Source organism: Acomys minous, assembly GCF_964271855.1.
Source record: "Acomys minous genome assembly, chromosome: 5".
Lineage (NCBI taxonomy): Eukaryota > Metazoa > Chordata > Mammalia > Rodentia > Muridae > Acomys > Acomys minous.
In genome coordinates this window covers 28,347,264-28,369,865 of record NC_140494.1, presented here as the reverse complement: position 1 = coordinate 28,369,865, position 22,602 = coordinate 28,347,264, and the positions used below count along the sequence as shown (strand labels likewise).

The window sequence follows — 22,602 nt, the reverse complement described above, 5'->3', positions numbered from 1 at the left end:
ATATAGGTATATATAGGCGTATATATATATATATTAAATTTTAGGATAAAAACAATTATTTTTTTCTGTAGGAGAAAAAGCTGCTTAAAGAAAATTCAAGTAATTAAGAAATTATAGGTAGAGAACAATATTTTAAAAAGCAAAATATTTTATTTGGAGGTACAGAAGGCTATTCCAAAGATATGCTAAAGATCAAAATCACAAAGTAGATAAGAGATACACTTAATAACATGAAATATAAGTAATAAAGAAGAGTTAAGAAGGAAGAGTGTGTTGCTCACAGCAGGGTCACAGCTGGTACAGAAACAAAAGGATGGAGCACTCAGCCCACGTGTTGGGCTCTGAGACAAGCTGTAGCTGCTGAGGGGACTACAGAACGCCCACTGCTCAAGCTGAGGGGCGCAGGGACTGTGAAGACTCTGTTCCACAGCGTCCAACAAAATAATTCTGTTAGACGAGAATTACAAGATGCCCGTGCTGCAAAATACAAAAGGGCTGCTGGGCAGGACCTGTGTGTGTGTGGGGCGGGGGGTAGGTGCCCAGTGAAAAGGGAACAAAGCCTCGCATGTTCACCATGGAGGGTCAAGGGTCGCCGGCATCACTAAACAATGGGCTGAGCTTTGGATGCTGAACGATGAAGCGTCTCTTAGAGGTGTGACATTACTGCGAAGCATGCAGAGTTCTGATCTCAAAACACATTTCCCCCCAGGAAGAACCATTAGCCTTACCCATGCCCATGATGCAAAACTTGTTTATATCTGTGGCCTTGTTGGTCCAGGGAGCCAGGCAGACATCTTCTAGTTCTGGCAGTGTTATTACAACGCGGGAGACGAGAAAACAGAAGCAGCTGCATCTTTTTCAAATTTGGGTGTTTTGTGTGTGTGTGTGTGTGTGTGTGTGTGTGTGTGTGTGTGTGTGTGTGTGTTGGGGGTGGTTGAGCAGGGTCTCATGTACTTCAGACTGGCCTCATACACTCTGTGTATCCGAGCTTGACCTTGAACAGCTGACCCTCTAGCCTTCATCTCCCAGTACTGGAGCTCCAGGTATGTGCCACCAAACACGGCGCTGCTAGTAATTGTTTTTAAATCCGTAAATTGAACACCTGGTCGTCTCCTTAGCGCTGTGATTCTGCCACAGTTTGACTTCTATGGTGAAGTAGGAGATTCTGAAAATGCATGTCAGCTTTGTTTTTGTGATGCCGAGTGCTGAAGGTAAAATTCCCTTTTATCAGAATGAGGAGAGCCACTGCTGCTGGACATGATCTCAAAACAAGTTGGCAGTCAAATTTAAGAGCTACAAAAAGTGCATAAATGCATAGAAAATGGTTAGGTATTTAAATTAATATCACCTCTGAGACCACCATTGTTTCACAAGAAGCAATAAACTTATAAAGAAAAAAATTTTTTTTGTAAATACAAGCTCAATCTAGAGACAATTTCAAATAAAAATATTACTGGTTAGAGTTAGATTGGAGGCATGTGCTTTGTGAGTGAGAGCCTCGGGTTGGGAGAGACTTCTCTGGTTTATTGAAAAAAAGAAACAAGCAAAAACTGTCTTGTTTCAGATGCTAGGCTGTGGTCACAGGTCTGCGCATGGCGTGCCTTACAGAGTGCCTCTGTCAGGGAGATTGCAACACACCATGACACACAAGGCAGTGAGCGGAGACACTCTGAAAAGAAACTTAAGGGAAACCAGTAGATTTGTAAAAGGAGGGGGATTGGTTTTTTGTTTTTCTTTTTCTTTTTCTCTTTTCCCAAGACTTGGTTTCTGGCTTAGCCCTGGCTGTCCTAGTTCTCACACTGTAGACCAGGCTGGCCTTGAACGAAGAAGAACTCTGCCTGCCTCTGCCTCTGGAGTGCTGAGATTAAAGGCACGCGCCACCACTGCCCACCCTGTTTTGCTCTCCTGTTTGTGTTAAGGCATCTCCTGTGCAGTCTCAGCTGGCCTGGAACTACAGATCTTCTGCTTCAGGTCTCCCAAGTCTGAGATTTTCAGGTGATGTGCACATAGGCCCAGAGCATCAGATCACACTGGCATTGCCAGTGAAGAGCGGCTTCCCTGTGCTGGGTAGTTGCATCGTCTCTGAGCACTTGGTACATACGCACTCACTTGTTTCAGCAGTGGCTCCTGGTCCTTCCCCAGACTGTACTTCCCTGGAGGACAGTTAGCACGCAGCCAGTCCTCCTCTCTGCAGACTCTGTGTTGAGGACGCCCTGTACCCTATTAATAAGTAAAGATGAATTACAGGGGCTGGAGAAATGGTTCTGTAGTTAAGAGGACATGCTGCTCTCGGAGAGAACCTACACTCAGTTCCCAGCGCTCATGCTGGCTCAGCCACCTGGTAACTCCAGCTCTGGGTGTATCTGATGCCTCTGGCCTCCAAGGACACCTACACTCATGTGTACCTATCTCCCCAAATTAAAAAGGAAAGTCTTTAAAAATTGTGACCATCTTTTCATTTTTATACTCAGAGGTTTGGACATGGGAAGACACAGAATATTTCTGAACTGTCTAGGGCACATGTCTAGCTAAGGTCAAGAAAGGTGACAGTCTACATTATTATTATTATTATTATTACTACTACTACTACTACTACTACTATACATGGGGTCTCAAGGTCTTCCTGCTTCAGCTTCCCAGTGCTGGAGATGACAGGTGTACCGCCCCCCCCATGCCCAGCTGCAACCTGCCCTCTTACCCTGCAAACAGATGTTCTTTTGATATCTCTTTATGCCATGTTAGTGTACCTTTGTGCTTTGCACTGGTGGTGATGCTGTCATCAAATGCCACTAAAGAAGAGTCTAAAGCATCACCCAGAATCTGTAAGCACCAGAAAGCTGCACTGTGCCGTTCAAACGCTCATACTTGATGAACGTTGTCTGAGGGCGAGCTAGAGTGCTGTGCAATATTTGTTCAGTAGCTATCATTTTAAAGCATACGTAGGACAGGATTTGTCTGGTCAACTAATGAAAATGCGAGCATGGGGCAGAGGCTCACAAGAAGAAGCCTTTTTGCACCAGCCCGGCCATTCAATATTTGCTCATGTGATGCTTGTGGTGAGTTTTGAGAACATAGTGAACTCTGGTAAGGAGAGTTGAATGTAGTTATTATTATTTCTGAATGCCTAGTCCTTAGTGTTTAGTAAATAGTTTCGAGTTTTATGAGCAATTGTTTGGATAAGAGAATTGGAAGGAGTAAATCAGTTTTTTGAGAAAAAAAAAGTTACTGAATTAATACTACCCAGGCATCAGGAAGCCATGGGAGATGATTTAGTCCTGAAAAGATCCTTTGATTGTGAATTGCTCAAGAGGGTTGACGGGTCGCGGTTCATAGGGAGCATGTGCAGAAGTTCTGTGCAAGCCTTCCGAGGGACCTGTAGGGGGAATGGGAGTGGAGACAAGCGAAACACCTCAGACCAAGGCATGTGTGTTCTGCAGCAGAGCTGATGGTGGAGCGAAGACCATCAGCGACCAACAGCGACCCCAGGCTGGGGAGGGGGCATGCGTGTGTGAGGGGTGGGGGATGGGGGTGGGGGGAGGGCTAACCTGTGCGGTTTGCTTCCCTTACCTCAGTCCCATTTGGTTTTGGCGTTTTTCTCACACTGTTCTATTACTCCTGTTCTACTGAGACTCTGAGGCTACAGAGTGAAAGAGGGGAACAGTGGACCCCCTTTTACCGTGGACAGCAAAATTTTTGTAGCTAATTGTAAAATTTTGTTTGGGGGAAAAGAATGTCGTGTGTGTGTGTGTGTGTGTGTGTGTGTGTGTGTGTGTGTGTGTGTGTGTTTATGCATGTGTATAATATATATACATGCTCCTGTATGTGCACATGTCAGTATGTATTTGGAGGATAGAAGTTGATATAGACTGACTTCCTGAATTGCTTTTCTCCTTATTTGTTTTTAATTACCATTTACTTTAAAAAATAGGATGTATGTCTATGTGTGAGTGGCCATGTTCCATAAGAGATCGGTGGGTCTCCTGGAGCTGGAGTTACAGGCAGGCAGTTGAGAGCTATCCAACTTGGGTGCTAGAACTGAACTCGAGACCTCTGGGAGAGCAGCAAGGGTTCTTTAGTGCTGAGTGACCCTCAGTAGGAGGAGCTATTTTCTTAAGAGTAGTTCCTAAAAAGAAAGAGAGGGACTGGGGATGGGGGAGGGAGGTGGGGACCAGTTTCTATCTTACTATAGGCTGTTTGCATCACTTCACCAAGCTGCCTATGACCCGCCTGGAACTGTTGGATAATACAGATTCTTTCCCTGGCAAACTCATCTGGAGTAATCAAGAACCGTAGATTTCTTCAAATGTCAACTGTAAAGGAAGAATTTGAATGGCATTTTAAAAGCTATAGAATTTACTCTGTTTGGGCCTAAATGCTGCATGTGTTCAACTGAACTGGAGATTAAAAGTCAAAGGAATTGTGACGGTCCTTATCTTTCCTCATCTGCTTTGAGTTTAATGCATCTCTGTGAACAAAGCCGTGTTTGTGAAGGACATTAAGGCTTGTTTGGCCTTCTCCTCCAGCCCCAGTACTCTGTGGACCTTATTGCAAGGCTATGTTCCCTGCGCTGATTGATACATAAACAGAAGACAGATGGCGCAGAGATGGCTCTGATGATAATTCATTTTTCAGCTAGTCATGAAGACATTTTGATTACAGTGTGCTTAAGTAATTACAACACTGTCGGCTGTGCTAGGCTTTGCTGAGAGGGAAGCACATGGAAAACAAGTTATGTGTTATTTGTGCCCGACAAAAGATGCAGTGTGCTGTGATGACTTTAAGTCCTAATGCTAGATTAGGACTGAAGGAGTTTAAACTATGTCAGACTGCAAGGTAAGTCAATTAAACACAGGCCAAATAAAAAAGGTATGGGCGCAATTCTGAGGCAAGCCTATTTTGCTTTGCAGGGTATTTAGATGTTGTTATGTGGAAGAAACCAGTATTTTCACATAAAGGTAACAGTCTGTGTACAGCCAATTAAGACATTATGTGGCTTGCTTTTAGTTTCCATGAGTCACAATTATCATTCAGCGTGCTTTCCGAGTCATGAAGCTGAACTCAGCGGACTTGAGCATTCAGTAGCGCATATGTCCAGCTGTTCCAGGAGTGCTGATCAAAAGAGACCCCAGAAGAATGTCTGGGGGGGGAACTAGAATTGTGTGGCCCAGGGGGCCTCTTGAATTTTCCCACCTGTTCCCAGACTATAGTTCACACCACTGTTTCTGGCTTCTCCGCAGGATAATTGATCGCTTAGATGGAGTTCGGCTGTTGTGGTCCCTGCTCAAAAACCCACACCCAGATGTGAAGGCCAGTGCAGCATGGGCACTCTGTCCCTGCATCGAAAACGCAAAGGTAGAAGGGATTGCAAGCTGGTTTGTTCTAGAACTTCTGAACACTTGAAAAGTGTCGGTACAAGCTAGACATTTATATGAAGTCACTTTCGGTCTGATTGATCTTGTAGAAAAGGGCAACTAAATAGTTATGCTTTCTTCTGGTCGTTTGAAAAGTAGCACATGAACCTAGACAAAAGTAGCAGCAATGTAGTCCTGTGCTTGTCTTTGAGGGCATGAGGCAGTTGACTGCATTGCATTTGGTGGCTGGTTTCCCAGGGTTACAGCAGAAGGAACAGCAGGGTGTCCTCACTAAGGTCACTTAACAAATTAGTGGCAGGATCAAAAGTTTCTCCATTTTTTTTTGGAGCAATCTATTTGTTAGTTACTTTGGTTTTCACTTGTACATTTTATTATTTTCTTCAAGTATCTCTTTTCAGCCTGCTTCTCTTGTTGTGGCCCTGGGATGGAGTCTGGGTCTCATACGTACAATGGAAGTGCTCCACTACTGAGCCTCTCTTTTTTATTTTCTTTTGCTCACTGCCAGGCTGACCTCAGCTTACAGGCAGGCCTTGAACTTGGAATCCTATTCCCTCAGCCTCCTGAGCAGCTGTGACTTTAGGTATGTGCCACCACACCCAGCCTGCTTCCCTTACCTTTACTTCACATTTTCTCTTAAAGACTCTTAAGACACTAAATATTTTCAAAAGGATTAATTTCTATAAAGATTCAATGACCTAAATGTGAAAAAAAAAATGAGCTGTGAGGTTGGCGAGGAGTAGACTTTTATTTTGCTACTATAAAATCATTAATGAACCATATTTTTATCACAGTAGAAATAAATGAAAAATGATAAAGGTATCAAGTGTTCATCTAGAGGAAAATAGATATTAGAGTAATAGGCAACTCATACTGCATTAAACAACACAGCAATACAAAATAAATTTATTTAAGGAATGTGTTCATCAGTGTCATCATGTCTCACAAAAGTTGCAGTAGGCGTAAATATGCTTTCTATTAAAATACTAACAAAACTGTAATATAAATTTTAAATATGACTTAGGAAGCAAGAAAGTAGTCTATGAGTTAAAAAATTATTATATCATGTGCCTGTAGGGTAATTCTTTTTCTTCTTCTTTTCTTTTTTTGGTTTTTGGGTTTTTGAGACATGATTTCCCTGTGTAGCCTTGGCTGATATGGACTTGCTTTGTAGACCAGGCTGGCCTTGAACTTGCAGAAATCCTGCTTCCCTGAATGCTGCGATTACAGTGTGTCTGCCCTGCTATAGAGTAACTCTTCGCAGTTCCTTCATCTGTCATCCCAGCCCTTCCTTTATAAATGTTCATAAACATTAAAACAATAATAAAATATTTTAAAAATATTAATGGGGCTTGGTGCAGTGGCACCTCTGGTATTAAAAGACAAATCAAGATTAGCAGAACAAATTTTAGAGGACACAGAGATAATGTAAAGTGTAGAATATATACTTAAAAGTTTAAATATCCAATGGAGAACACTGTCCAAATAGACCTTACAACAAAAATTCTGAGTAAGGAAAGGTTTTATTTTTGTTGTTGGTTTTTTTGAACAGTAACTTGGCAAAGCAAGCCCACCATGGTAGCTAACACCTGTAATCCCAGAGCTTGGGGAGCCTGAGGCAGGAGGTTCACCATGAGTTCAAGGTCAGCCAGGACTATATATTAAAACATCAGCCTGGGCTATGAAATGAGATCTGATAAAATGATCTGATAAAACAATTCACTTAGTAGAAGGAACATTCCTCCTAAGGCTGGTATGGCTGGATAATTTTCTGGGAGTCTAGTAATAGCCTAGAATGTAAGAAGTAAAAAGAAGGTAGGACATAAAGGCATGGGACAACGGGAAGAGGGGACTGAGGAGAAGGCTCAGTCATTGTTGCTTGAAAAAGTTCTATAGACGAGGCACTCTCGAAATTGGAAAGATCTACAAGTGCCCATCAGGGAAACCAACAGGCCACTGTCTGTATACCTTACAGAAATGTAAACATTCTATCTCCAGAAATTAAAGGAACAAAAGAAAACAATCACACTACTATTAGGCTTGACAACATTTTCTTTTGTAATTTTTCATTAGTTCTTTGAACATTTTATATAATGTGTTTTATTCATAGTCAGTCCTTATTCAACTTCTCCCAGATCTACCCCTTCCACACCCGTCTAACTTTGTGCCCTCTTTTTTAAAAATCCATCAAGTCCAATTTGTGCTGCCTTTAATGTCCTGACTGTGTGGCCTTCCCCTGGAACATGGTTGACCAACAAGTGGAAACACCGTTAAATAAATTATTCTTCCTTCCCCGGCAGCTCTCAATTGACAACAGCTTCTCATCTAGCTGTGGAGCTTCCTGCCAATACCCTGTTGCATGCTGGGATTTTGTGTGGCTTGAATTTGAATGCTGTCACAGCTGCCATAAGCTCCTATGGGGAACCGACTGCTCTTCTGTGTCCAGAGACCACTGTTTTCTTGTACGCATCCTTTGCCTCAACTTTCAATCTTTCTGTCTCCTCTTCCACGAAGATTCCTGATCCTTGGGAGGAGGAAGTGCAGCATAGATGTTCTATTTATGGCTGAACATTTCATAGGGGTTGTGGGTCTGTGTCCATCACCATCTGCTGAAGAAAGAAGTTTCTTTCTTGATGAGAATGGAGACATGCTTTATCTATGCCAATGAGGATAAGTCATTAATAGGGAGTTTACTATGTGCACTTAGCAGAGGGATAGCTGTAAATCCTCCCATAGAGTCGGGCCACAGAGTCTTGGCTCTGATAATAGTGGTAGGTATGACTTTCACCTTGTGCAGTACATTTCAAATCCAATCAGAAACTGGTTAGTTACTCCCATGACATTTTGTGTCTTTGCTGTGCCAGCTTCTTGGCAAGCCAGTCATGATTGTAGCTCTCAAGATTTCACAGTTAGGTCAAGTTGATCGTTTCTCTTCTCCTCTGTTAGGATGCGTAGATCCTTTCAGCACGAGGAGAGATGGCTTAATTCATGCAAGTTCTGATTCAAGTCTGTAGTATCTCCTGCAACTACATATGGGCTTCCCATCATGCTCTGAAGCATAACCCAGAGCATCACCAATAACCTGTAATGTCTGGGATCTCTGAGAACTCACTGGCCAATATTCTGAAAGAGGTAACCCATTACTAGGACTGAGCTTTTAGCCTGTAGTATCTAGTAGGAGCTTTGTTGGCCTGTTATAAGGTAACTTTCCATTTAAACTCTTTTTGTATGTGTGTGTATGTATATATTTCAGAAACTTTTACAGTAGTAGGTTTCCATATGCTTTTTTCTGACGCTTTAATCTGTTATCTTTTCTATACCTTACCCCAATTTAACTCTTCCTGTTTCATTAGTTCCCTTTAAGTCTTTTACCATTGCATTTTATCTCCCCTCCCTTGAGATCCGTCTTCTATGGCTCTTTACTAATGTTTATGAAATGCACACATATCTGAAGACTCAAATAGAACATCACAAAATCACATTTGTCTTTCTGGGTCTGGGTTATTTTTATTCAAAATTATTGTTTCCAGATCTACCCATTTACCTGCAAACTTTATAATTTCATCAGCTGGGTAACATTCCACTGTTTAAACGTACCTCACTTTTATTGCCAATTTATCAGTTGATGGATAGCTAGGCTATTTCCATTTCCTGACTATTTTTAAGTGAGCAAAATTGACCATGGATGAGCAAGTGTCTCTGTAGTACGATGTAAGGGTGCTTTGGGTATACACCCAAGAGTAGTATATCTGGATCATGTGGTAAATTCCTTTTAGCTTTTGGAAGAAACTCCACCCTGATGTCCTTAGTGGTTGTAACAGTCAGCACTTGCACCTGTAAGTGTTCCCCTTTTTGACACATTGATAGCAGCATTTATTAACGATCATTGTTTTGATCTTAGCCATTCTGACTGGGATAAGATGAAGTCTCAGAGTAGCTTTAGTTTGCATTTCTTTGATGGCCAAGGATGTTGAACATTAAAAAAAAATTCCCATCCATTTGTGTTTTATCCTTTCTAAACTCCCTATGTCGTACCACCAATAGATGCAGGCCCTACTGAGCACTTGGGGTGTAACTAATAGAATTTTTTCAAAGTCAAGAATGAACACTCTGGCCTCTGACTCCTAGCCCTCCTCCTGTCTTACCCTTTTGAGCACTGGGTTGATTATACATGTGAGCCTCCAGGCTGCCTTTATGTCTTTAATTTTCTTTGGCTGAGTCCTGTTTTAGCACATTGGTATGTGGTTATTTATGTAATCAAGTCTCTAGTGTTTAAAAACAGAATGGCGTGAAGTGAAAGAGAAATTTCATTGGAGCCTTGAGAATGTTCTTTCATGTAGAAAAGAAATAAAACTTCCTTTGCCTCATTAGTAGAAACTTGGGGGTAGCTCCCATAGGTCTTGTAGGCAGCATAATATTAATTGCATATAAACGCAGTGTATCTTTGAATTAACTACCAATGGGTTATCTGAAATAATGTGGGCCAAGATTCATGTCATTGTGAGTTTGCCTTCTGCTGTTATTTTTCTAACCAGAACTTTCCCCACGTGATTACACCCAGGTTTGCACTTGTAGCCAGAGTTTTGTACACTGTTTTATGGTGTGTAGATGAGCTGAAATTTTTTGCTGATCAGATCATAAATCCCGAGGGATGGGCAAAGAACTTGGCTGGAGTGTACCAGGGCTTTTAGTTTACAGTAAAAGGAGGGAGATGGAAAAGGCCTGGCAGATGCTTCCTGCCCACTCCCCTCCCTAGGTCTGCCCCTAGACCCTGCCGTTGTCTAGTAGGGAACCCTTTGCTCCTTTATTCATGTGGTATGGAACCTGCTTTCAGTTGTCACAGGTAACACTTTTGCAAGCAGCTTTAGATTTACTAGCCCTAAAGCGCAGGATTTGAGACCATTGTGAAATTAGTAACCCCCCTGCTTGGATTCATGGCTCTGACAGTCATTGACAGTCATAGATCAGAGCTGAGGGACAAGCCCCAGCCCCTGATTTCAGACAAGCCATTGCTATGCCAGGAACCTTGCCACGCGACTCAGATGTCACGAAACCCAGGGGAAAGGTAACTGTTCAAAAGAGATGGTGCCTATTTTTGGACTGCTAGAACATATTCATTAGAATAAGCGATTGATTACTTATTCAAGAGAGTGAGATGTTAAATTTGCTTCTAGTGAACGCTTTAGGTCTAATTAGAAACTACTTACTTCTCCATATCCATGAGGCAGCCAGTCAGCAGAGGCCCAGAATCAAATCCTTCAGTAACGAGTTGTGGATGACTGAGGTAGTGATTTATAATACATGCTGGCATTGCACTTGTACTACAATTATGTGATTATGACATACATAAACAAATGTGATGGATTTTTAAGATAATAAAAAAAATTACTGACCTTTTCAGCAGCACGCAAGTGTCTTTTTCCTCCATGTATGTATGTATGTATGTATGTATGTATGTATGTATGTAATTACTTTACAGCCTGATCCCAGCCCCCTCCCTCCTGTCCTCCCAGTCCCACTCTCATGTCCCATCTTCTCCTTATCAGAGAAGGGGTGGCCCCCAAGGGGTACCAACTCAATCTTAGCACTTAATCACAGCAGAACTAAGTGCATTCTTTCCCACTGAAGCCAGACAAGGGAGCCCAGCTACACGAAAGGGATCCACAAGCAGGCAACAGAGTCAGACAGCCTTTACTCCCATTGTCAGGGGACCCACATAATGCACATCTGCTACAGAGGTGTAGGGAGTCTAGGTCCAGCCCGTGTATGCTCATTGGTTGGTGCTTCAGTCTCTGTGAGTCCCCATGGGCCCAAGCTAATTTACTCTGTAGGTCTTCTTGTGGTGTCCTTTCCATTCTTCCTACCCTTCCTTCCACTCTCCCACAAGACTCCTCTCAGAAGAGAGTTATGGTAGGCTCCTGTCTACAAGCGTAACAGAGTATTATTAATAGTGTCAGGGGCTGGCTCTCTCTCAGGGAGTGAGTCTCAAGTTGGGCCAGTCGTTGGTTTGTCATTCCCTCAGTCTCTGCTCTATCTTTATCCCTACGCTTCTTATTGGCAAGAAAAAATTTTGGATGGAATGTTTTATGGGTGGTGTCCTCTCCCTCTACTGGAAGTCCCACCTAGGTACAGGAGGTGGTGGATTCAGGCTTCCTATCATCCCACTGCTAGTAGTCTCAGCTAGGGTCATCCCCATAGACTCCCGGGAGTCTCCTCTGTCCCACAGATGCCCCTCCTACTGATTTCCCTTCTCTCTGCTGACGCTCCTCATCCATCATCACCCCTCGCTCTCCCCACACTGGATGCCCACCCCTTTTACCCTCCACCATGCCCTTTCCCATCCAGATCCCTCCTTCCATCTACTTCAGATGTCTATTTTCTTTCCTCTTCTGAGTGAGATTCAAATATCCTCCCACGGGTCCTCCTTGGCTTCTTTGGGTCTGTGGATTATAGCATGGTTATTCTGTACACTATGGCTAATATCTATTCATACGTGAGTACATACCATCTGTGTCTTTCTGAGTCTGCAGTATTTCACTCAGGATGATATTTTCTAGTTCCATCTATTTGCCTTTGTTTTTAGTAGCTGAGTCGTATTCCACTGTGTAAATTTACCAAAGTTTCTTTATCCATTCTTCGATTGAGGGACGTTTAGGTTATTTTCAGATTCTGGCTGTTATGAATAAAGCTGCTATGAACATAGCTGAGCAAATCTCCTTGCTGTGTGGTGGAGCATCTTTTGAGTATATGCCCAGAAGTGGTATAGCTGGGTCTTGGCAGTCGTACTATTTCCAATTTTCCGGGAAACCTCCAGACTGATTTCCATAGTGGTTGTAGAAGTTTGCACTGCCACCAGAAATGGAGGAGTGTTCCCCTTCCTCCACATCCTTGCCAGCGTGTGTGTCGAGTTTTTTTTTTTTTTTATCTTAGTCATCCTGTCAGGTGTAAGATGGAATCTCAGAGTCATTTTGGTTTGCATTTCCCTTATTGCTAAGAATGTTGAGCATTTCTTTAAGTTCTTCTCAGCCATAAGAGATTCCTCTGCTGAGAATTTTCTGCTCAGCTCTACACCCCATTTTTTAGTTGGATAATTTGGTTTGGTGGTGTTTAATTTCTTGAGTTCTTTATATATTTTGGATATTAGTCCCCTATTGGATGTAGGATTGGTAAAGATATTTTCCCATTCTGTAGGCTGTTGTTTCATTCTACTGACAGTGTCCTTTGCCTTACAGAAGCTTTTTAGTTTCATGAGGTCCCATTTATTAATTGTTGACCTCAGTGCCTGAGCTATTGGTGTTCTGTTCAGGAAGTTGTCTCCTGTGCCAATGAGTTAAAAGCTCTTCCTCACTCTCTTCTATTAGACTTCGTGTATCAGGTTTTATGTTGAGGTTTTAGATCCATGTGGCCTTCTGTTTTGTGCGGAGTGATAAGTATGAATCTATTTACATTCTTCTACATGCAGACAGTTGGTTATATCAGCACCATTTGTTGAAGATGCTTTCTTTTTTTCATTGTATGGTTTTGGTTCCTTTGCCAAAAATCAAGTGTCCGTAAGTGTGTGGGTTTATTTCTGGGTCTTTGATTTGATTCCATTGATTAACCTGTATGTTTTTATGCCAATACCACTTGGTTTTTATTACTATTTCTCTGTGGTACAGCTTGAAATCAGGGATGGTGATGCCTCCAGAAGTTATTTTAATGTACAGGATTGTTTTCACTATTCTGGGTTGATATTTGTTTTTCTTTTCTTTTTTTTTTTTTTGTATGAAATTAGAATTGCTCTTTCAAAAAGGACTATAAGGAATTGTGTTGGAACTTTGATGGGAATTGGATTGTATCCGCAGATTGCTTTTGGTAAGGTGGCCATTTTTATAGTTAATCCTACCGGTCCATAAGCATGGGGTATTTCTCCATCTTCTAATATCTTCTTTAATTTCTTTCCTCAGGGTCTTGAAGTTCTTGTCATATGGGTCTTTCACTTGCTTGGTTAGAGTTACAGCAAGATATTTTATGTTATCTGTGGCTATTGTGAAGGATGTTGTTTTCCAAATTTCTTTCTCAGCCCATTTATCATTTGAATACATGAGAGTAACTAAATTTTTTTAGTTAATTTTGTATCCAGCCACTTTGCTGAAGGTATGTATCAGCTATAGGAGTTCTCTGGTAGCACTTTAGGGGTCACTTATGTATCCTATCAGATCATCTGCAAGTAGCAATACTTTGACTTCTTCCCTTCTGATTTGTATCCACTTGATCTCCATTAGTTGTCTTATTTCTCTAGCTAGGACTTCAAGTACTATATTCAATATAGCAGCCTTGTCTTTCCCCTAATTTTAGTGGAATTGCTTTAAGGTTCTCTTCATTTAATTTGATTTTGGCTATTTGCTTACTGTATTTTGCTTTTATTGTGTTTGGGTATGTGCCTTATATCCCTGATCTCTCCAAGACTTTTATCATGAAGGGTGTTGGATTTTGTCAAAGGCTTTTTCAGCATCTAATAAGATGATCATGTGGTTTTTTTTCCCTTTTGGTTTGTTTCTATGGTGAATTACAATGATGAGTTTTCATATGTTAAACTATTCCTACATCCTTGGGATGAGAAGCCTGCTTGATCATGGTAGATGGTGTTTTTGATGTGTTCCTGAATTTGGTTTGTGGGTATTTTATTATTTTACATCAGTGTTCATAGAGAGAATGGCCTGAAATTCTCTTTCCATTGTTGCATCTTTGTGTGGTTTAGATAGCAGGGTGACTGTGGCCTCATAGAATGAGTTTGACAATGTTCCTTCTATTTCTATTTGTGGAATAGTTTGAAGAGTATTGAAATTAGCTCTTCTTTGAAAGTGATAGAATTCTGTACTAAAACCATCTGGCCTGTTTTTGTTTTGTTTTGTTTTTGGTTGGGAGACTTTTAATGTCCACTTCTATTTCCTTAGGGGTTATAGGCCTATTTAAATTTTTACATGATCTTGATTTAACATTGGTAAATAGTATCTATGAAAAAAACCCATCCATTTCATTTATATTTTCCAATTTTGTAATATACAGGTTTCTGAAATAAAACCTAGGTATTCTTTGATTTCCTGAGTGTCTGTTGTAATGTCTCCCTTTTCATTTCTGGTTTTATTAATTTGGATCCTGTTTCTCTGCCTTTTAGTTAGTTTGGCTAAGGATTTGTCTATTTTGTTGATTCTCTCAAAGAACTAGCTCTTGATATTGTTGATTCTTTGTATTTTTCTCTATGTTTCTAATTTATTGATTTCAGCCCTGAGTTCACTTCCTGTAGTCTAGTCCTCTTGGGTGTGTTTGCTTCTTTTGTTCTAGAGCCTTCAGGTGTGCTTTAACTTGTTAGGATGAGATCTCTACAATTTCTTTGTGAAGGCATTTAGTGATATTAGCTTTTCCCTTAGCACCGCTTTCATGTGTCCCATAAGTTTGGGTTTGTTGTGCCTTCATTTTCATTGAATTCTAGGAAGTCTTTAATATCTTTATTTCTTCCCTGACCCCAGTGGTTATTATCAGAGAATTGTTCAGTTTCCTTGAGTTTGTAAACTTTGTTTCTGTTGTTGCTGAGTTCCAGCTTTAATCCATGGTGGTCTGATAAGATACAAGGAGTTATTTCAATTTTCTTGTATCTTTTGAGGCTTGCTTTGTGACTGACTATTGGTCAATTTTGAAGAAGGTTCCATGAGGTTCTAAGAAGAAGGCATATTGTTTTGTGTTTGGATGGAATGTTCTGTAGTCATCTGTTCGTTCATAACGTTGGTTAATTTCATTATTTCTCTTGAAGAGAGAGGAGGTATTGAAGTCTACTATTAATGTGTGGGGTTTGATGTGTGATTTAAGCTTTAGTAATGTTTCTTTTATGAATGTGGGTGCACTTGCATTTAGGGAGTAGATGTTCAGAATTGAGGTGTCATCTTGGTAGATTTTTCCTTTGATGAGTATGAAGTTTCCTTATCCATCTCTTTTGGTTAATTTTGGTTGAAAGTCTATTTTATTAGATATTAGAATGGCTACTCCAGCTTGCTTCTCGGGTCCTTTTTCTTGAAAAAAAAAATCCAGGCCTTTACTCTGAGGTAATGTCTATCTTTGTTGCTGATGTATGTTTCTTGTATGCAGCAAAATTATAGATCTCTTTTTCACATCCATTCTGTTAGCCTGTGTCTTCTTATTGGGGGAGTTGAGTCCATGATATTAACAGATAATGACCAATCATTGTTAATTCTTGTTATTTTGATGTTGGTGGTATTAGTCTCTCTCTCTCTCTCTCTCTCTCTCTCTCTCTCTCTCTCTCTCTCTCTCTCTCTCCCCTCCTCTGTGTGTGTGTGTGTGTGTGTGTATGTGTGTGTGTGGTGTGTTTGCTTCCCTTCTTTTGTTTTTGCTGGCATGGCATTATTTATTTCCTGTGGGTTTTTTTTAAAATGTAGTTAACCTCCTTTGGTTGTAGCTTTCCTTTCAGTATTTTCTATAAAGCTGGATTTGTGGATAGATATTGTTTAAATTTGGGTTTGTCTTGCAATATCTTGTTTTCTTTATCTATGGTGATTCAGAGTTTTGCTGTATATAGTAGTCTAGATTGACATTTGTGGTCTCTTAGAGGCTTCAGGAAATCTGTCCAGGCCCTTCTAGCTTTTAGAGTCTCTGTTTAGAAGTGGTATCTAATTCTGTTACTGGTGTAGCAGGCCTGGAAGTTCCTGGGGCCCTGAAGGTCTCTCCGGAATGCAGGCTATGGGGCTTGGGGGACAATGTGCAGCCCTTGTAAGCTACTTGGCCTTTTTCGCTTGCGGATTTTAATATTTTTCTTTGTTCTATAGATTTAGTGTCTTGATTATTATGTGGTGGGAAGATTTTCTTTTCTGGTTTTATCTAATTTGGTGTTCTGTATACTTCTTGTGTGTTCATAGGTATCTCTTTCTTTAGTTTGAGAAAATTTTCATCTATGATTTTGTTGAAAATATTTTCTGGTCCTTGGAGCTGTATTCTTCACCTTCTTCTATTTCTATTATTTTTAGGTTAGGTCTTTTCATAGTATTCCAGATTTTCTGTTTGTTTTGTTTCAGGAAATTTTTAGATTTAACATTTTTTTCACAAATGTATCAATTTCTTTTATCATATCTTCTATGCCTGAGAGTCTCTCTTCCATCTCTTGAATTTAGCTGGTGTTGACTGTGTCTGCTGTTCTGTCCTCTTCCCAACGTTTATCATCTCCAGGATCCCCTCAGTTTGTGTTTTTTTTTTTTTTATTGTTTCTACTTCTATTTTCAGGCCTTGAACAGTTTTATTCATTTCCTTCACCCGTTGATTGTATTTTCTTGTATCTCTTTAAGGGATGGATTAATTTTCTCTTTAAGGCCTTGATCATCTTTATAAGCTTGTGTTTAAAGTAGTTTTCTTGTGCTTTGGTTGTGTTAGGATGTCCACGGCTTCCTGTAGTAGGGTAGCTGTGATTTGAAAGTGCCATATTGCCCTGGCTCTTGTGGATTGTGTTCTTACACTGGTCTTTAGCCACATGGCTGTCCCTGGTGTTCCTGGTGTAGCAGGCCTGGATGTTCCTTGGTCCCTGAAAGTCTCCTTAGGAATGTGGGCTATGGGGCTCAGAGGACAGCATGCAGCTCATCTCTGCTGACTGTTCACACACGTGTCTTAATGCAATGCTTAAACTTTTTATTTCCTTGGAAAGATAAGATTTTTGACTATTTAGAGCTTTAATTTACCAGGTGAAACATATTTTTCCTGATTAATGATTGGCTACTCATTGTTCGCGTGATTGAAAATTTAGAGTGTGAGCTATGAGTCTGTCTAAATCTGAATGAATGCCTAGGACCAGGGGTTACCTCTCAGTGTTCTTCAGTCTATGAACATAACCTGATTACAAAAACCCTCACTACACACTGTGTTAAGGAGAAGTATTTAAAAGCTTATTATTTATAAGGTTTTCCACATGGGGATTTGAATTTTTTTTCCAATTATGACCAATTAAAAAAAAAAACATAGAGCTCCTAAGGTTTGACCTCTGAGTGACATTATTTAGTCCCTTCCATGAGCTGAAAAGCTGGCGGCAGGACTAACAACATTTAAAACTCTGCAAATGCAAGCAGAGAGCTGTTGCTTTCAAGCTGCGTAATCAAACACATCTTGGGAGGAACCCAGCAGCTGAGCAGGTGTTCAGTGCTAAGAAGTTGTAATGTAAAGATAGCAACAACTGAACCTGTCTGATCACATAATGCAATTCTTAGTCCTTACGCAAAATGCCCTGTAGTTGCCACTCTGTGCTCTATTGAAAAGTAACAGGAATCCATAAAGGAACACATAGTAGTGCCTTTCCTTATTCTTCCTTGATGCATTGGACAATATTTACAGGAACTGTATTTTTTCTGAACAGTCATATTCTTAATATTTCTTTTGAAAAATGTCACTAGACCAGTGGGTCTCAACCTCACTAACACTGCCACCCTTTTAAGCAGTTCCTCATATTATAATGGCCCCAACCATAAAATTATTTTTGTTGCTACTTCATAACTGTAATTTTGCTATAATATAAATATCTGTTTTTTCTGATGGTATTAGGTGACCCTGTGAAAAGACCATTTGAACCTCCCCACTACCCCGAGAAAAAAGGGTTGAGAACCACTACAGTAGGCAGTATTTAAAGTGGCTTTCCTATTTTGGTTTCTTTTCATTCACCAGTTATAAGTTTTCACTGAGAAAGAATGAGAGTTTGAATATATTTACTTTTCATAAGCAACACCGTAATTCATAAAAGTGTGAATTATATAATTCATATTAATTTATAATAGGCAAATCTGTATGCATTAAATAGGAATCAGATATATTTATTTCAATAAGCCATAAAGAAGCCAGTTATAGAATTGGGAAGAAAGCTCCACATCTGTAATGTGTCCCTGAGATTATTTGGTCTCAAGGCCTTCTTAAGCCTGATTTTGGCTCTTGTTTAGAAAATACTGTCTGGCTTTGAATATTGATCTTGGAGGGTGGGGGGGAAAGATCTCTAGTCTTTTCAATTCCAGTCACATAAGGATCGGCTCCAACAGAGAAGTCAATGAGAGACTGTGGAGTGCAAATCCCCCAAGGAGAAGCTAATTTCGGTAAGGCTGAAAGACATGCTTGGGCAATTTTAGCCAGGAATGCTGAGCCCTGAGTGTAGACAGAGCCAGCTTCCTGACCACAGGTGTGACAGAACACAGCTGACCAAACAGGGCAGGAATGTGACATCACTCTGTTTAACTTCAGATACCCAATGAGCCATGGCCACTCGGGGAGCCAGGGTGAACCTGAAGAAGGCCTGTGGGGGGCTCAGTTTCCTACCACTTTACATAAACACAGCTAGGAGCTTCAGGATGGCCAAGCTTGGCCCACAGAAACGCACAGCGAACAAGCCTCATTAAAAACATCCAAGCCTCTGGTGAATACACTCTGCTTGTGTTGTCCCACAGGTGTGGGGCTCTGTTAGCATTTTAGCTTATCAAATCCTTCTAAGTATGCTCCTTTCTAACCTCATCTTATACAATCTTTAAAGATGAAAGCAAGAAACCATATATTTTTTTTTCTTTCTTTTTTTTTTTATAGCAGATTTTCAGGTATAGACATGAAAATAAATGCTAAGCATGGGTGCTTAAAAGCCTATCATCCAACATGAATATGCATTATGAGTTCTACATTTGGAAAGACCATCTTCAGAGCACAGCTGGAAGAGCCACCTGCAGTAAAGCTTGCCTGTGCTTCCACCTGCGTTTCCATTATACAGACCTCTTGCTTCTTAGCTATGATGGGTTTGGGAGTCTAGCAAGGACTGGGATATCCACCACAAGAAGTTAAGACTACACAAATGACCTATGTCTGATGGTGCTGTGTATACATATATACAAGCTTTGTGCCCACCACTTCCCGCTCACAAAAGCAGTCCACTCTTTCACTTTGAAAGCATACTTGGTGATCCTTTATGAAATTAACTATCATGTCTATAACATTGATCCTCTAATCCTTTCCAACCCAGTCCCAAACACCCAAGACCTCATGCCTCCTAACCCTTCTAATCCTTTCAAATAGTGCCACTTTCTAGTGACTACGCATCCAAATATATGAACCCATGGGGGCCATTTTTATTCAAACCACCACACATAGGTTCTGAGGAGCTGACCTCTGGTTCTCACTCTTGTATGGCAAGCACTGTATCCACCAAGCCATCTCCCCAGACAGTGCATTAGGATTTTGGTGGATTACACTGAGTCTGTAGATCACATTGTGTAAATTTGACATGTCAACCATAAGCATAAGAGTTATTAGCCTCCCTGTACTGTTTTATCTTTTCTTGTTGTCATATACAGAAATGTCTTCCAGATATTCACTTCAGATGGTTGGCTGCTCCTGTTAATGCGTTCTCCTGCTGTGTAGACAAGCAGCTGATAGGTGTACTGCTTCTTTGCTCTTTCACTTGCCTCAGTCAGTTGTCAGTTCTGGCAGCGCTCCGCTAGTCCTCAGTTTGGGGGTGAGATCTTGTTACTGTGAGCACAGCTACTGATTTCTCCTCCTTTCTAATTTGAGTAATTTTTGATTTGCTTTCTCACCTCACTGTTATGAGCACTTCTGTGCTCTGTTGGATGGAACTGATGAAAGTAGCTATCTGTTTCCTGTTTCTGACCTAGGGAGAAGCATCTCATCATTGACACATACGAACTGTACGGTTCTCCATAGTAGGCTTTTAATAGTTTGAGATAGTTTATTCTCAATCTAGTCTAGTTTGGAGTTTGCTTTGTTAATCAGGAAAGAGTACTGACTTTTGTCTAATATTTCTGTTTGGATTATACATATTTATTTTACTTTGTTTAACCATCCTCTTGTTCTAGGAATAAATCTAGCTTTGCTGTGATGTGGCAATTTTTTACACACTGTTTGAGCTGGTGTGCTAGAATGTCACTGAAGAATTTTATATCTGTGTTCATAAGGGACACTGGCCTGTGGGATAGGATTTTTGTATGTATAGAGTTTAGGCTCTGCTGCTACAGTGCCAATCTCACATATTGAGCTTGATAATATTTTTTAATTATTTGAAAAAGTTTAAGAAAATTGATGTTAACTTTTTAAACATCTTATACAGTTCACCCACAAAGCCATCTAGTTTTGTACTTCTCTCTTTGGTACATTTTTAATGACCAGTCTCCTTGGTCATTATCTATTCAATCTTTTATCAAGATAAGTCTTTCTAGGAATTATGTCCTAGGAATTTGTTCCTAAGAATTTGTCCATTTTGAGTAGTTCTATTACATTTCAATCTGCTGGCACATAATTGCTCATAATATTCTCTTCTAATCTTTTTTATTTCTATAATATTGTCCTAATACTCCTTCTTTCATGACTGATTTTACTTGTCAGTCTAACTCATAATTTTTTTCTTTTCTTTTCATTTTTCATATTATTATACATATATACAATAAACTACCTGTAACAAGAAGAACCACTAAACAATCAGGAATTATATATATGTTACATTCATAGTGTTTTGGCTATTTGTATTTGGCAACCTTGAAAAAACATCTTTCCTATCTTGATGAGTCTAAAATTCTGAATGAAAATCAATATCTATCATATCTCATCTTTATCAACTTAAAACATCTATCTAGATCTAAAAATATCTTAAGCCCTAAACAACTAACCTTAATTGTAAAACTGAACTATCTGCTCTTCAACAACATCAGAGACTTGATAAGGAATGAAATTAATTACCTGTATAGACAGCAAGTGTAGGTGAGCAGCTTCCAAAATGAGAAAATGACAGAGACAGTTTGCTGCCTGAATGGTCACCCAAAACTCTCTATAACATTGGAGCATCATCTTTAGCCTTCTGGCCCAATATAGCTGAAAGACATATTCGTGAGGCAGGAACTATTGAGGATTTGCGTACCCTGTCTTGGAAGAGTTTGGCCTTCGACTCTGCCTGCATCCCAGGTTGCTCATTTTTAGGCAGAATTCTGTTGGTGGCAGAACGAGGACATTTTGCCCAGGTGCTGGTTTGCCACATTTGAAGCCATTTCCACAAGGAGGTTCTTTGGTGCTCATCATCTTTTCTAAGGTAGACTGGGTGTTGCCAGGAGTTAACCTATCTTATTAACAGAGAATCTTTAAAATAAAAACATCTTTAAATGCCATATTCCGTAGGTCTCTGAGGTTTTTGAAGACCTTATCTATTTTAAGATAGGCAGATTTGGGCTCAGGGGTCCCGCTCAAACTAAGGCACCAGCCAAGGACAATACAGGCAGTAAACCTTAAACCCCTACCCAGATCTAGACAATGGACAGAACACTCTCCACAGTAGAGTGGAGAGTGGGATATTACTTTCTCACATACTCTGGTGCCTCACCTTTGACCATGTCCCCTGGAGGAGGAGACCTGGTGGCACTCAGAGGAAGGACAGCAGGTTACCAAGAAGAGACTTGATACCCTATGAACATATACAGGGGGAGGTAATCCCCCTCAGGAACAGTCATAGGGGAGGTGAATAAGGGGAAAATGGGAGGGAGGGAAGAATGGGAGGATACAAGGGATGGGATAACCATTGAGATGTAACAAGAATAAATTAATAAAGGAGAAAAAAATCCTATAAGATTTTGTAAGTCAAAAAATTTTAAAATAATTGTCTTTATAATCTGGAAATTTCTACCTAAGTAACTTGTGACTAGATCAGTTCTAGGCAACTTGTAAATATCCAAAAAATTGAATAACTTCAGCAGGAAATTATAAAGTGTTCAGCTAGCCCTAGAATGTCCACCTGAAACTTCTCTAGCCTTTCACTGGATAGTGTAAGGGATGGAAATGGCAATTTTTGGCAACATTAATCACTGTGAAACTTCATAATGCCAGAGTAGCTATTAGTAGTAAAAATGTCCTAGCACTTTGAGGTAATAAGTAGTTTATTCAAGGCAAGTTGAATAAACTTGTAAGAGAAATATCTCATTATTGTTCAACATATCTGCTTAAATATTTAACAGAGAAAGTAAATAAATCATTATGACAAACAACAACAACAACAACAACAAAAAAACCCAAATTTGTCTTTGTTACATCTTAGTGAATTGATTCCTTAGCCTTTCAAAAAGGATGTGTTTATTCTTATGTGTGTTGGTGTTTTTACCTTCATGTATGTCTGTGCACAACATACTTAGGCCAGAAGAAGGTAACCATGGGACAGGAGTTACAGCTGTTTGTAAACCACCAT

General features: G+C 40.2%; 1 protein-coding gene across 5 annotated transcripts in view; it reads left to right on the top strand.

Annotated features, from left to right (window-relative positions):
- ODAD2 (outer dynein arm docking complex subunit 2) overlaps positions 1 to 22,602 on the top strand; it is a 149,863-nt gene that overhangs the window by 72,842 nt on the left and 54,419 nt on the right. For all 5 annotated transcript variants that reach the window (XM_084781068.1, XM_084781069.1, XM_084781066.1 and 2 more), the window contains one exon: positions 5,238 to 5,352. In XM_084781068.1, the coding sequence (XP_084637194.1) occupies positions 5,238 to 5,352 (115 nt within the window). The remainder of the gene's footprint in view (positions 1 to 5,237; positions 5,353 to 22,602) is intronic.